General features: G+C 44.5%; 2 protein-coding genes across 4 annotated transcripts in view; one reads left to right on the plus strand and one right to left on the minus strand.

The window, feature by feature from the left end:
- LOC143793567 (uncharacterized) overlaps positions 1-16154 on the plus strand; it is a 222596-nt gene that overhangs the window by 34123 nt on the left and 172319 nt on the right. The window lies entirely within an intron of this gene.
- The window catches only part of LOC143793545 (uncharacterized), a 40494-nt gene continuing 24526 nt past the window's right edge, over positions 187-16154 (minus strand). For 2 of the 3 annotated variants that reach the window (XM_077280611.1, XM_077280609.1), the window contains 6 exons: positions 5071-5132; positions 4902-4988; positions 4693-4740; positions 4143-4359; positions 3895-4045; positions 187-1374 (listed from right to left, as the gene is read on the minus strand). In XM_077280611.1, the coding sequence (XP_077136726.1) occupies positions 546-1374; positions 3895-4045; positions 4143-4359; positions 4693-4740; positions 4902-4988; positions 5071-5132 (1394 nt within the window). In that variant the 3' untranslated portion in view covers positions 187-545. The remainder of the gene's footprint in view (positions 1375-3894; positions 4046-4142; positions 4360-4692; positions 4741-4901; positions 4989-5070; positions 5133-16154) is intronic. The other variant, XM_077280610.1, reaches the window with a different exon arrangement.

Here is a 16154-nt window from a genome sequence, read left to right on the forward strand (position 1 = left end):
TATGTTAAGTCTTCCCACATAAATGGTCCACACATATACTATACCCATCAAAACAAATATTCGTTCTTGGTTTTTACATTTTAGAAATCGTTTTTATACTTCTAATTCTTTTCTACCTTGGCAGAGTATAGGCTGACATATACATAAAAAAAGACAAAAAAATACACAAAACAATGTGCATTATTTGACTGGCTTAACATTACTTTTATGCTACAATTTATATATATATATATATATATAATATATATATATATATAATATATACATACACACATACGGCAGGAGCGAAAGTTGAGTATTTAGTTCCTGTGTGTAGATGTGGAGTGGTGATTGTGGCAATCTCTCCGTTCTTGATGTTTTGGGGATAACCAAAGGCACTTTGAAAAAGACTAAATTTCACCCATGAAAGCCTACAAGAGGCACACGGGAAGTGGAAAGGAACAAAGTTTCAGAAAAGGACTGAGAAAAATGGCCAGCTGCCGTAGAGGTAGTAGGAATGACAAAAGTGAAGAAGAGAAAGAATGAGATGGGAGAAAGCAAACCTTTCAGCGGGGATAGGACTGGGAGGGGGGATGGGACTGGGGATAGGACTGGGAGGGGGGATGGGACTGGGGATAGGACTGGGAGGGGGGATGGGACTGGGGATAATTATACGATTGGGGATAAGAATGAGAGGGGGTATGTAGCTGGGACTCGTGATGGGAAGGAGTATGGAACTGGTGATTGGAATGAGAGGGTGTATATGACTCAGACTGGGGGTATGACTGGGATGGGGGGCGCTGTAGGAATTCCAAAACGGTGCTAAGAAGTTTGAGGCGGCACTCGTCTTGGTGCTCTGGAGGCATTAGGTCCATCCAGGGGCTGAGACTTATGAGGTATGGAATATTTCTTGAAGGGGGAAGCGACGTCCCCACCCCGTCCAGCAGCCGATTCAATTCTTCCCTTACAGAAAGGTTCTGTTCTTCCAGTCCCATCATGGCTTCACGTGTGATCCTTGTGAGATCATCTAAGACCTCAAGATGTCTCCTACCGGATCGTTCCCGCCGTAACAAAGGTTCAGATACATTATACATGGCTGACCGATTTGTTCGAGAGAGAGCAGATTCTGGAATTTGACGCTCAGGTGCCCGAGAACGAGTATGAGGGACAGAGGGTCCGGCTCTAGCTTCTTCCTCCGGGACAACTACATTTAAAACTATTGGTCCCTGAGAACGAGGCACAGAGGGTCCGGCTCTAGCTTCTTCCTCCGGGACCACTACATGAGGGACTATTGGTGCCTGAGCATGAGTGTGAGGGACAGAGGGGCCGGCTCTATCCTCTTCCTCCGGGACCACTACATGAGGGACTTCTGGTGGTCGAGAGCCGGATGTTGTCCTGAAAAGAAGATAAAAATGAATTATTCTACTACTATAACATATAAATGATAAGTGAATGTGAGGAACCTTAGTAATAACGATGTAACCATTAACTCTCTATTACAAGTGGAGGCAGAGTCATGTATGATGTGGAGCAACAAATGCTCTAAAGGAGACAACAGCCGCTGTCTAGCGGGAGAGGTGGGAATTTAGGAGACTGTCTACTGATTGCTGTCATGGCTGCTACTTCTGTGAATCCCACATTTAAGCTACAAACTGATATAAACTGGCATTGCGGAACATAGATCAAGTGATAAGGGAACTTAAACCTGTAGTTTTCTAAAGGGTAAAAAAAAGATTTTTATTTGTCACTGCTCCTCCCTCCAAAGCCTAATAGTGATCAAAATATCATCTCGCTACACAGAAAATAAACCCTTACGCAGCTCCAGCCGCAAAGAAAAAATTTAAAAAAAGTTACGAGTCTCAACAACTGGAGACAAACAAAATTTTTATTATTTTTTTTTTTCTGTAAAATAAAGTGATCAACAACAAGTGTAATGTGACCTATAGAGGAAAATCACTGGTCAGATGTACTGGAAAGAGTTCCGTAGCCGTCTTTAAATGAATCCCATGGACTGTCCCATATATACACTGCGTGCAGAATTATTAGGCAAGTTGTATTTTGATCACATGATCCTTTTTATACATGTTGTCCTACTCCAAGCTGTTCAGGCTTGAGAGCCAACTACCAATTAAGTAAATCAGGTGATGTGCACCTCTGTAATGAGGAGGGGTGTTGTCTAATGACATCAGAACCCTATATAAGGTGTGCTTAATTATTAGGCAACTTCTTTTCCTTTGGCAAAATGGGTCAGAAGAGAGATTTGACGGCTCTGAAAAGTCCACAATTGTGGGATGTCTTGCAGAGGGATGCAGCAGTGTTGAAATTGCCAAACTTTTGAAGCGTGATCACCGAACAATCAAGCGTTTCATGGCAAATAGCCAACAGGGAAGCATGTTGGGCAAAAAAGGCGCAAAATAACTGCCCATGAATTGAGGAAAATCAAGCGTGAAGCTGCCAAGATGCCATTTGCCACCAGTTTTGCCATATTTCAGAGCTGCAACGTTACTGGAGTAACAAAAAGCACAAGGTGTGCGATACTCAGGGACATGGCCAAGGTAAGGAAGGCTGAAAAATGACCACCACAAGAAACATAAGATAAAACGTCAAGACTGGGCCAAGAAATATCTAAAGACTGACTCTTCAAAGGTTTTATGGACTGATGAAATGAGTGACTCTTGATGGGCCGGATGGATGGGCCAGAGGCTGGATCAGTAAAGGGCCGAGAGCTCCACTCCGACTCAGATGCCAGCAAGGTGGAGGTGGGGGACTGGTATGGGCTGGTGTCATCAAAGATGAACTTGTGGGACCTTTTCGGGATGAGGATGGAGTGAAGCTCAACTCCCAGACCTACTGCCACTTTCTGGAAGACAACTTCTTCAAGCAGTGGTGCAGGAAGACGTCGGATCGTTCAAGAAAAACATGATTTTCCTGCAGGACAATGCTCCATCACATGCCTCCAACTACTCCACAGCGTGGCTGGCCAGTAAAGGTCTCAAAGAAGAAAAAATAATGACATGGCCCCTTGTTCTCGTGATCTGAACCCCATAGAAAACCTGTGGTCCCTCATAAAATGTGAGATCTACAGGGAGGGAGAACAGTCCACCTCTCGGAGCAGTGTCTGGAGGCTGTGGTGGCTGCTGCACGCAATGTTGGTCGTAAACAGATCAAGCCACTGACAGAATCTATGGATGGAGGCTGCTGAGTGTCATCATAAAGAAAGGGGGCTATATTGGTCACTAATTTTTGGGGTTTTGTTTTTGCATGTCAGAAATGTTTATTTCTAAATTTTGTGCAGTGATATTGGTTTACCTGGTGAAAATAAACAAGTGAGATGGGAATATATTTGGTTTTTATTAAGTTGCCTAATAATTCTGCACAGTAATATTTACCTGCACAAACAGATATCCTCCTAAGATAGCCAAATCTAAAAAAAAAAAACACTCCAACTTCCAAAAATATTAAGCTTTGATATTTATGAGTCTTTTGGGTTGATTGAGAACATAGTTGTTGATCAATAATAAAAATAATCCTCTAAAATACAACTTGCCTAATAATTCTGCACACAGTGTATGTGATATACCAGATATACAGGACACCTGAATTCTTATTTAACATACAATTTCATTCAATTCCTCACTGTCCTAGATGCAAAACTAACATAGCAGACATGCTTCATATGATGTGGAACTGTCCTAGCTTGGTGTCCTTTTGGAGGGGTGTTGTAGCAACGATTAACAGGGTTTATTCAGTTGACGTAGAGCTTTCCCCATTAGTATGTATAGTGGAATATGTCGAAGATCTGTCTATTGATGAGTAAGGCAAAATCGTGGCGGCACGTATGTTATATATGGCAAGAAAGTTGATCGTACTGATCTGGAGAAACTACAAGTAGTGAAATAATGAGGAGATACTTACAGACGGAGATCGGCGCAGCGGTCCAGGAACCGCAGCATCTCCCTATAGCAGTACAGGGGTCTTCGGCAGGGCGCTGAACCGCTTCTTTCCTCCCTTAGGTCTCTCATGTAACGGTCCCGGATTGACCGCCACCGAATCAGAATTTTCTCTCCTAGGAGAAAATATATATAAAAATATAATATTAATTGAAATCTATAACAGAACATTAAATAGATGTCACTGGAGGCAATAATCCACATACTACTCACCGCTTCTCCGTCTCTGCTCAGGCGTGAGCTCACCCCAGCGGGTGTCAATAGTCCGGTATATCTTCTCCCAGAGGCGGCGGGTGTGGACGTAGTCGGCATGCCTGGGGTCCATAGAATCCCATAAAGGGGCTCTTGCCTCCACCAGTTGGATGAGGAGTTCGTTGTCGATGTCCGGCCCTTTGTACTCCTCGTCCCCTCGGGTGGAGCCTCTGGAGACCTGGAAATGTAAACATATATCCAAACATGAAATTGGATGGTCGCCAGTCAGACATGAATGTGGTAATGGGGGAAAGAAAATGGCAAATAATGGGGCCGGGCCCCATTTTTATACATTGACATAGAAAATTTGCCATGAATCTCGGGACTTCTGAAATCCACGATATGTTACGAGATTGTGAGGATTCCGGGCGGCTCCATGGTGCGGGGGATATATGGTGCCGGGGATCTATGGTGCCATCTTCCCATTTCTCACAGATCTTTTGGCTCGTGTAAAGCTTTTTTGTGCTCTAATCTATGATGATTACATTGAGGGAGGAAAGCGATAAATTACCCTTCTGCGGCCACGACGAGCACCACGATGTCTCTGGGAAGGTCTCTGCTGCCGGTATGAAGGTTGGCCCGAGGCCGGTTCATTTAGGACACAAAGACACATTCTTTATTTTTAGAAAGTCTGATGCAGAATTTTCCATTTCCAATGGTCGGCCATGATGTTATCTTCACGACCATAATGATTACTACTACGATAACAATTCTACTCACAGACGTCTCTTTTTCGCCCACGGTGAACCTCGCTGGTGGTGTGGGAGAATCCATAGCGTAAGGGAGCCCTTCGAAGGGTGAAAAACTCTACACACAGGCAAAAAAAAAAAATCAAGGATAATCCTCTTATTAAGATAAAAAATAAAATTAGTAATAATAAAAAAATTACCTCAATATTTTGTCGGTGACGTGTAGGCCTGGCGATGTCAATGGGTGATGACATTTGGGCTTCTGTAAAATAAGGAAACAAAATATATGTAAGTGTAACCTGATGATGAAACTTGTCGGTGTAGTATGCAGCCAAAGTCAACTTCTTTTCCGGCTCCTTTCAAGAAAACCCAATTATTTGGGTAGGCAACACTGAAAAAAGTACACCAGCCACGAAACTTACTGTTCTATTGTTTTTGCAGGTTTTCTTGCATTATTTTACTTGGCAGGGCCTGGAGTTTTGCAGCGGGGCTGCAGATGCTGCTGGGATGCTACACGAAATCCAAGATGGTGGAGGCCGGGGGCGGTGACATGAGTTTACTCTGGTCAATGGAGGTGCGTTTTTTTGTTCCTTTCAAAAACAGTCACAGAAGCCGCTCTATTAAATCTTCCGTGTGTGATTTTTCCCTTACAGTTTGACGGTTGTAAGTGTGAAAGTTAGCCCCAGACCAGCACAGTTGTCTCCGATTCCGGCTCTTAGGGTCTTAACCACCTAGTGACGCAGCAAATTTTGACCTGAATGACCAGGCCACATGTTTGTAATCTGACCAGTGTCACTTTAACTCGTCAATGGATCCCAGTGATTCTGAGAATGTTATTTCGTGACATATTGTACTTCATGATCCTGGTAAATATTGATCTATAGGACTTGCGTATATTTATGAAAATACTGAAAAAGTTTGTTAGGAAGTTAGAAAGTTTCAAAATTTTCCCCCAAAAACATTTTTTTTTTTTTTAGGGACCACATTACATTTGAAGTGACTTTGGGGGGGCTTATTTGACACCATTCTAAAAACTGCGCCCCTCCAAACCAGGTTCAAGAAGTTTATCAACCCTTCAAAGGAATTAATGGAATGTGGAAGAAAAAAAATGAACAATTTACTTTTTTTTTTTTTTTTTTTCACAAAAAGTTTACTTAAGCCTTAATTTTTTTTACTTTCACAAAGGTAACTGCAGAAAATGAACCCCGAAATTTGTTGTTTCTCGTGAGTAAGCTAATAACGCATATGTGGTCGAAAACTACTTTTGACGCACAGTGCAAAGCTCATAGAAGAAGAAGAGCCATATTGGAGTTCATATTTTGCTGGATTTGTGCAATTTCTCCTGAGAACGCAGATATCCATTATGTGGGGGAAAACTACTGTTTGGCGCACGGCAGGGTTTGGAAGGAAAGCAGCACAGTTTGACTTTTTGAATGTAAAATATGCTGGAATAGTTAGCGGTTACCATGTCATCTTTGGAGAGCCCCTCATGTGCCTAAACAGTGGAAACCCATTGTAAAAACTAGACCCCTCAAGGAATGTATCTATGTGGTGAGCACTTTGAACCCATATGTACTTCACAGTAGTGAAGACACAGAAGATTTTCGGAGTCTGGGGGATGCTGCATCCTTATTCCCAATCACCATTTTAAAACAGCAGCGAAGAACAGCACCCCCTAGCAGCTGCCGTTTTAATGTGTATCGGCATTCATTAAGGGGTTAAATAACCGATACTATAGTTATAGGAGCAAACAATGAGGAGATTGGTGGAGAAAACGCCCGGTATACCAAAAGAGTTTGGACACAGAACCGTGGGTTACAGTACAAATAAAAATAACACGTTTCATGGACAGACTGTCCCCTTCTTCTGGAATAATTATCCATTAACAATTTTTAAAGAAATCTATAGTGCAGACCACAACCACGGATCTCTGTGCTGACGATCTGGCCAATTATTATTAAAAAAAAAAAAAAATTGACCATATCTGACAGGAAATTTTCTCCCAATCCCCTCTGTTGTGAATTTGTTCTTGGGCTCCCTCTGGTGGCCTTTAGCTTTATGGCTGGTCTTGGCTGGGTTCAGCTGTTTGTTTTTTTGCTGCTAAGCGAGGCCTATTTAAGCCAGCTGGACCTTTACTTGTTGCCTGCTGTCGGTGTATTCAGTCCTGATTCATTGCTCTCCTGAATATTCCTTGTGACCAGTCTTCTGCTAGGAGAAGCTAAGTTTGCTTGTTTATTTGCTCATGATTTCCTTGAAAACGTTTCTCAGTATATTATGAGTTCAGTCCAGCTTGCTTTTATGTGATTTTTTGCTCGCTGGTTAGTTCTGGGGTGCTGAGGTTCTCCCCCCACATCGTTAGTTGGTGTGGGGGTTCTTGCATCCTCAGCGTGGATATTTTTGGATAGGGTTTTTTACTGACCGCATAGACTCTTTGCTGTCCTCTGTCTATCTAGTGATTAGCGGGCCTCCTTTGCTGAATCTGTTTTCATTACTGCGTTTGTGCCTTCTTCTTTACTCACCGTTATTATTTGTGGGGGGCTGTTCTATACTTTGGGATTATTTCTCTGAGGCAAGTGAGGCTTTGTTTCCCTTTAGGGGTAGTTAGTTTCTCAGGCTGTGAAGAGACGTCTAGGATTTCTAGGCACGTTCCATGGCTGCTTATAGTGTGTGCGGTTAGGATCAGCATTGCGGTCAGTCCAGTTACCACATCCCCAGAGCTCGTTCTATGTTCCTACTTAGCTGGTCAGATTTGTGATCCTAAGCCACAAGGATCATAACAGTACAGCAGGCCCGAAAGTGTTAAATGCAGCAGAAGAGGGAGAAGAGAAATCCTAAGGTCATTTTTTTTTTTTTTCCTCTGCACTGTGTTCAGCTTCTCTCCTCCCCTTTATCTCTGGGTGGTTCTGAATGCAGCTACTGATATGGACATTCAGAGTCTGTCTTCTAGTGTGGATTATCTCACTGCAAGGGTACAGGGCATTCAGGATTATGTAATCCGCAGTCCTATGTCAGAGCCGAAAATACCTATTCCTGAGCTGTTCTCCAGAGATAGATCTAGGTTTTTGAACTTTAAGAATAATTGTAAGTTATTCCTTTCTTTGAGACCTCGCTCATCTGGTGACTCTGTTCAGCAAGTTAAAATTGTTATTTCTTTGTTACGTGGCGACCCTCAAGATTGGGCATTCTCTCTGGCGCCAGGAGATCCTGCACTGCTAAATGTTGATGCGTTTTTTCATGCGCTTGGATTGCTTTATGAGGAACCTAATCTAGTAGACCAGGCAGAGAAGGTTTTGCTGACTCTCTCTCAAGGTCAGGATGAAGCAGAGGTTTATTGCCAGAAGTTCAGGAAGTGGTCAGTGCTCACTCAGTGGAATGAGTGCGCCCTGGCGGCGATTTTCAGAAAGGGTCTTTCTGAAGCCCTTAAAGATGTTATGGTGGGGTTCCCCACGCCTACGGGTCTGAATGAGTCAATATCTTTGGCCATTCAGATTGATCGGCGTTTGCGGGAGCGCAAACCTGTGCCCAATCTGGTGGTATTTTCTGAGCAGAAACCTGAGCCTATGCAATGCGACAGGATTCTGACCAGAGTTGAACGGCAAAACTACAGACGTCAGAACGGGTTGTGCTTTTACTGTGGTGATTCTGCTCATGTTATCTCAGCATGCTCTAAGCGCACATCAGGAGGTCGCTGTGGTTTTATCTTGGAGCCTTTACAATTCCCTATTCCACTAAAGGGAATTGACGCTACACCATTGGCCAAGAATAAACCTCAGTACTGGACTCGATTGACCATGTGCATGGCTCCTGCACATCAAGAGGTGATTCGCTTTCTGGTACTACATAATTTGCATGATGTTGTCGTATTGGGCCTGCCATGGCTGCAGGCTCATAACCCAGTTCTGGATTGGAAAGCAATGTCTGTGTCAAGTTGGGGTTGCCAGGTGATTCATGGCGATGCTCCTTTGGTATCAATTGCTTCTTCTACTCCTTCTGAAGTCCCTGAATTTTTGTCGGACTACCAGGATGTATTTGATGAGCCCAAATCCAGTGCCCTACCTCCTCATAGGGATTGTGATTGTGCCATAAACCTGATTCCTGGTAGTAAGTTCCCTAAGGGACGACTTTTTAATTTATCTGTACCAGAACATGCCGCTATGCGGAGTTATATTAAGGAGTCCTTGGAGAAGGGACATATTCGCCCGTCCTCGTCTCCTTTGGGTGCGGGGTTCTTTTTTGTGGCCAAGAAGGATGGTTCTCTGAGACCTTGTATAGATTATCGCCTTCTAAATAACATCACGGTCAAATTTCAGTACCCCTTGCCACTGTTGTCCGATCTGTTTGCCCGGATTAGGGGGGCCAGTTGGTTCACCAAGATAGATCTTCGAGGTGCGTATAATCTTGTGCGCATAAAGCAGGGGGATGAATGGAAAACAGCATTTAATACGCCCGAAGGCCATTTTGAGTACTTGGTGATGCCTTTTGGGCTTTCTAATGCCCCGTGTTTCAGTCCTTCATGCACGACATCTTCCGAGAGTATCTGGATAGATTTATGATTGTGTACCTGGATGATATTTTGGTCTTTTCTGATGATTGGGAGTCTCATGTGAAGCAGGTCAGGATGGTATTTCAGGTCCTGCGTGCCAATGCCTTGTTTGTGAAGGGCTCTAAATGTCTCTTCGGAGTCCAGAAGGTTTCCTTTTTGGGCTTTATTTTTTCTCCTTCTGCTATTGAGATGGATCCAGTCAAGGTCCAGGCTATTCATGACTGGACTCAACCTACATCTGTGAAGAGTCTTCAGAAGTTCTTGGGTTTTGCTAATTTCTACCGTCGCTTCATCACTAATTTTTCTAGTGTGGTTAAGCCTTTGACGGATTTGACCAAGAAGGGTTCTGATGTGACGAATTGGTCCCCTGCGGCCATGGAGGCCTTTCAGGAGCTGAAACGTCGGTTTTCTTCGGCTCCTGTCTTGCGCCAGCCCGATGTCTCTCTTCCCTTTCAGGTCGAGGTTGATGCTTCTGAGATTGGAGCTGGGGCTGTCTTGTCGCAGAAAAGCTCTGATAGCTCTGTGATGAGACCATGTGCTTTCTTTTCAAGAAAGTTTTCGCCTGCCGAGCGGAATTATGATGTTGGTAATCGAGAGTTGTTGGCAATGAAGTGGGCATTTGAGGAGTAACGACATTGGCTTGAGGGAGCCAAGCATCGTGTGGTGGTCTTGACGGATTACAAGAATTTGACTTATCTCGAGTCTGCCAAACGGTTGAATCCGAGACAGGCTCGATGGTCGCTGTTTTTCTCTCGTTTCAATTTCGTGGTTTCATATCTTCCGGGTTCGAAAAACGTGAAGGCTGATGCCCTTTCTAGGAGTTTTGTACCTAACTCCCTGGAAGTTTCTGAACCGACTGGTGTCCTCAAAGAGGGGGTGATTTTGTCTGCCATCTCTCCTGATCTGCGACGGGTGTTGCAGGAGTTTCAGGCCAATAGACCTGACCGTTGTCCACCGGAGAGACTGTTTGTTCCGGACAGATGGACCAGTAGAGTTATTTCCGAGGTACATTCTTCGGTGTTGGCGGGTCATCCTGGAATTTTCGGTACCAGGGATTTGGTGGCGAGGTCCTTTTGGTGGCCTTCCTTGTCGCGGGATGTGCGTTCCTTTGTGCAGTCCTGTGGTATTTGTGCTCGGGCCAAGTCTTCCTGTTCTCGTGCCAGTGGATTGCTTTTGCCTTTGCCTGTCCCGAAGAGGCCTTGGACGCATATTTCCATGGATTTTATTTCGGATCTTCCTGTCTCTCAGAAGATGTCTGTCATCTGGGTAGTTTGTGATCGTTTTTCTAAAATGGTCCATTTGGTACCCTTGCCTAAACTGCCTTCCTCTTCCGATTTGGTGCCATTGTTTTTTCAGAATGTGGTTCGTTTACATGGTATTCCGGAGAACATTGTGTCTGACAGAGGATCCCAGTTTGTGTCTAGATTTTGGCGGTCCTTTTGTGCTAAAATGGGCATTGAGTTGTCTTTTTCGTCGGCCTTCCATCCTCAGACGAATGGTCAAACCGAACGAACTAATCAGACCTTGGAGGCTTATTTGAGATGTTTTGTTTCTGCTGATCAGGATGATTGGGTGACCTTTTTGCCATTGGCTGAGTTCGCCCTCAATAATCGGGCTAGTTCTGCTACTTTGGTTTCACCCTTCTTTTGCAATTCTGGTTTTCATCCTCGTTTTTCCTCGGGTCAGGTTGAGCCTTCTGACTGCCCTGGGGTGGATTCTGTGGTGGATAGGTTGCAGCAGATTTGGAACCATGTGGTGGACAATTTGACCTTGTCCCAAGAGAAGGCTCAGCGCTTTGCTAACCGCCGTCGCTGTGTGGGTCCCCGACTTCGTGTGGGGGATTTGGTATGGTTGTGTTCTCGTTATGTCCTGATGAAGGTTTCCTCTCCTAAGTTCAAGCCTCGTTTCATCGGTCCTTATAAGATTTTGGAAATCCTCAACCCTGTGTCATTTCGTTTGGACCTTCCTACATCGTTTGCCATTCATAATGTGTTCCATCGGTCATTGTTGCGGAGATATGTGGTGCCTGTGGTCCCTTCTGTTGATCCTCCTGCTCCGGTCTTGGTCGAGGGGGAGTTGGAGTATGTGGTGGAGAAGATCTTGGATTCTCGCATTTCGAGACGGAAGCTTCAGTACTTGGTTAAGTGGAAGGGCTATGGTCAGGAGGATAATTCCTGGGTTGTCGCCTCCGATGTCCATGCGGCCGATTTGGTTCGTGCCTTTCATTTGGCTCGTCCTGATCGGCCTGGGAGCCCTGGTGAGGGTTCGGTGACCCCTCCTTAAGGGGGGTGTACTGTTGTGAATTTGTTCTTGGGCTCTGTTGTGAATTTGTTCTTGGGCTCCCTCTGGTGGCCTTTAGCTTTATGGCTGGTCTTGGCTGGGTTCAGCTGTTTCTTTTTTACTGCTAAGCGAGGCCTATTTAAGCCAGCTGGACCTTTACTTGTTGCCTGCTGTCGGTGTATTCAGTCCTGATTCATTGCTCTCCTGAATATTCCTTGTGACCAGTCTTCTGCTAGGACAGGGGTCGGGAACCTATGGCTCGCGAGCCAGATATGGCTCTTTTGATGGCCGTATCTGGCTCGCAGACAGGGGGGCCCACTCACACAGTCATAGAGCCATCTGGCTGCTTTAACCCTTTCTACCCTTTCAATTTGCGCTGGCACAAGCATCTTCTCACTGTCAGTGCAGGGCCAGGCACACATAGGGGTTAATTAAGGACACAGCCAGCGTGACATTGTGGGCGGAGAGTTCTCCTGCTCTGAATCTCCTTGCTGCTGCACTGCTGAACTTATGGAGGAGACGGAGCTCCTACCAGCACCTGAGTGAGTGCCATGCTATATCGCTGTATGTTCTGACAGTCTGGGACTGGGTGACCTGGGGCGGCCATGGGCTGGGCGGCTGCAGCTGACATATATATATATATACTACAGCAGCCGCCCAGCCCAGGCCCCCAGCACAGCCTGTATAGATACAGTGTATATAATATATATACAGGACAGGTGCTGGGGGCCTGGGCTGGGCAGCTGTTGAAGTATATACACTGCACAGTACCACTCCTCCTGTATATATACACTGTACAGTACCACACCTCCTGTCCTATATATATATACACTGCATAGTACCACTCCTCCTGTATATATACACTGCACAGTACCACTACTCCTGTATATATACACTGTACAGTACCACTCCTCCTGTATATATACACTGCACAGTACCACTCCTCCTGTCCTGTATATATACACTGCACAGTACCACTGTATATATACACTGCACAGTACCACTTCTCCTGTCCTGTATATATACACTGCACAGTACCACTCCTCCTGTCCTGTATATATACACTGCACAGTACCGCTCCTCCTGTCCTGTATATATACACTGCACAGTACCACTCCTCCTGTCCTGTATATATACACTGCACAGTACCACTCCTCCTGTCCTGTATATATACACTGCACAGTACCACTCCTCCTGTATATATACACTGCACAGTACCACTCCTCCTGTATATATACACTGCACAGTACCACTCCTCCTGTCCTATATATATATATACACTGCACAGTACCACTCCTCCTGTATATATACACTGTACAGTACCACTCCTCCTGTATATATACACTGCACAGTACCACTCCTCCTGTATATATACACTGTACAGTACCACTCCTCCTGTCCTATATATATACACTGCACAGTACCACTCCTCCTGTCCTGTATATAAACACTGCACAGTACCACTTCTCCTGTCCTATATATATATATATACACTGCATAGTACCACTCCTCCTGTATATATACACTGCACAGTACCACTCCTCCTGAATATATACACTGTACAGTACCACTCCTCCGGTATATATGCACTGTACAGTACCACTCCTCCTGTATATATACACTGCACAGTACCACTCCTCCTGTCCTATATATATATATATACACTGCACAGTACCACTCCTCCTGTATATATACACTGTACAGTACCACTCCTCCTGTATATATACACTGCACAGTACCACTCCTCCTGTATATATACACTGTACAGTACCACTCCTCCTGTCCTATATATATACACTGCACAGTACCACTCCTCCTGTCCTGTATATATACACTGCACAGTACCACTCCTCCTGTCCTGTATATATACACTGCACAGTACCACTCCTCCTGAATATATACACTGTACAGTACCACTCCTCCGGTATATATGCACTGTACAGTACCACTCCTCCTGTATATATACACTGCACAGTACCACTCCTCCTGTCCTATATATATATATATACACTGCACAGTACCACTCCTCCTGTATATATACACTGTACAGTACCACTCCTCCTGTATATATACACTGCACAGTACCACTCCTCCTGTATATATACACTGTACAGTACCACTCCTCCTGTCCTATATATATACACTGCACAGTACCACTCCTCCTGTCCTGTATATATACACTGCACAGTACCACTCCTCCTGTCCTGTATATATACACTGCACAGTACCACTTCTCCTGTCCTATATATATATATACACACTGCATAGTACCACTCCTCCTGTATATATACACTGCACAGTACCACTCCTCCTGAATATATACACTGTACAGTACCACTCCTCCTGTATATATACACTGTACAGTACCACTCCTCCTGTATATATACACTGCACAGTACCACTCCTCCTGTCCTATATATATATATATATATATACACTGCACAGTACCACTCCTCCTGTATATATACACTGTACAGTACCACTCCTCCTGTATATATACACTGCACAGTACCACTCCTCCTGTATATATACACTGTACAGTACCACTCCTCCTGTCCTATATATATATACACTGCACAGTACCACTCCTCCTGTCCTGTATATATACACTGCACAGTACCACTCCTCCTGTCCTGTATATATACACTGCACAGTACCACTTCTCCTGTCCTGTATATATACACTGCACAGTACCACTCCTCCTGTATATATACACTGCACAGTACCACTTCTCCTGTCCTATATATATATATACACTGCATAATACCACTCCTCCTGTATATATACACTTCACAGTACCACTCCTCCTGTATATATACACACTGTACAGTACCACTGTATATATACACTGCACAGTACCACTCCTCCTGTCCTGTATATATACACTGCACAGTACCACTTCTCCTGTCCTGTATATATACACTGCACAGTACCACTCCTCCTGTCCTGTATATATACACTGCACAGTACCACTTCTCCTGTCCTGTATATATACACTGTACAGTACCACTCCTCCTGTCCTGTATATATACACTGCACAGTACCACTCCTCCTGTATATATACACTGTACAGTACCACTCCTCCTGTATATATACACTGTACAGTACCACTCCTCCTGTCCTGTATATATACACTGTGGTCACTTAGTACACAAAGGAGTGTTCCTCTCTGCTGCACTAAGCCACCGCTGGACCGAAACAATAATTCGCTGTAAAATAATAAAATAGATAATTGACATAACTGACAATGCGTTGTGTGACATGTCCAACATTCCAGCTTCTTTCTTCTGCGAATGCCTCAAAGCTGGCATTCTCTCAACATCAGGTGGGAAGAATGCCAGCTTCCAGTCATGCGCAGGAAAAAGAAGAAGCCAGACTGCTGGACTGATGTCATGCATCGCAAGCTCACAATGTAAGTTATTTATTTAATTTTATTTACTGCTAATTACCATTGTTTCAGTCCAGTTGTGGCTTTATACAGTAGGGAGGAGCATTCCTTGCTGTACTAAGTGAACATTGGAGCGATTGATCTGTCAATGGCCCTTTAAACATATTGTACGGCTCTCGCGGAATTATATTTCAAAATATGTGGCGTTTACGGCTCTCTTAGCCAAAAAGGTTCCTGACCCCTGTGCTAGGAGAAGCTAAGTTTGCTTGTTTATTTGCTCATGATTTCCTTGAAGACGTTTCTCAGTATATTATGAGTTCAGTCCAGCTTGCTTTTATGTGATTTTTTGCTCGCTGGTTAGTTCTGGGGTGCTGAGGTGCTCCCCCCACATCGTTAGTTGGTGTGGGGGTTCCTGTATCCTCAGAGTGGATATTTTTGGATAGGGTTTTTTACTGACCGCATAGACTCTTTGCTGTCCTCTGTCTATCTAGTGATTAGCGGGCCTCCTTTGCTGAATCTGTTTTCATTACTGCGTTTGTGCCTTCTCCTTTACTCACCGTTATTATTTGTGGGGGGCTGTTCTATACTTTGGGATTATTTCTCTGAGGCAAGTGAGGCTTTGTTTCCCTTTAGGGGTAGTTAGTTTCTCAGGCTGTGAAGAGACGTCTAGGATTTCTAGGCACGTTCCACGGCTGCTTATAGTGTGTGCGGTTAGGATCAGCATTGCGGTCAGTCTAGTTACCACATCCCCAGAGCTCGTTCTACATTCCTACTTAGCTGGTCAGATTTGTGATCCTAAGCCACAAGGATCATAACACCCCTCATACCATGCACTGTCCTCCCTCGCCCACTGCATCTAGTTTACTCCTGACTTTGAACCAGTCATGGAAGAAGTAATCAGGCTCCTTGCATCCTCTAGCCCTATTATTTGCACCAATGACCCTATTCCCTCACATCTCCTCCAGTCCCTTTCCCCTGCTGTCATCATTCACCTAACAAAAATATTCAACCTCTCTCTTCCGGTATCTTTCCCTCCTCATTTACACCAATTACCGATACTTAAAAAAGTCCCT

Source organism: Ranitomeya variabilis, chromosome 1 (genome assembly GCF_051348905.1).
Source record: "Ranitomeya variabilis isolate aRanVar5 chromosome 1, aRanVar5.hap1, whole genome shotgun sequence".
Classification (NCBI taxonomy): Eukaryota; Metazoa; Chordata; class Amphibia; order Anura; family Dendrobatidae; genus Ranitomeya; species Ranitomeya variabilis.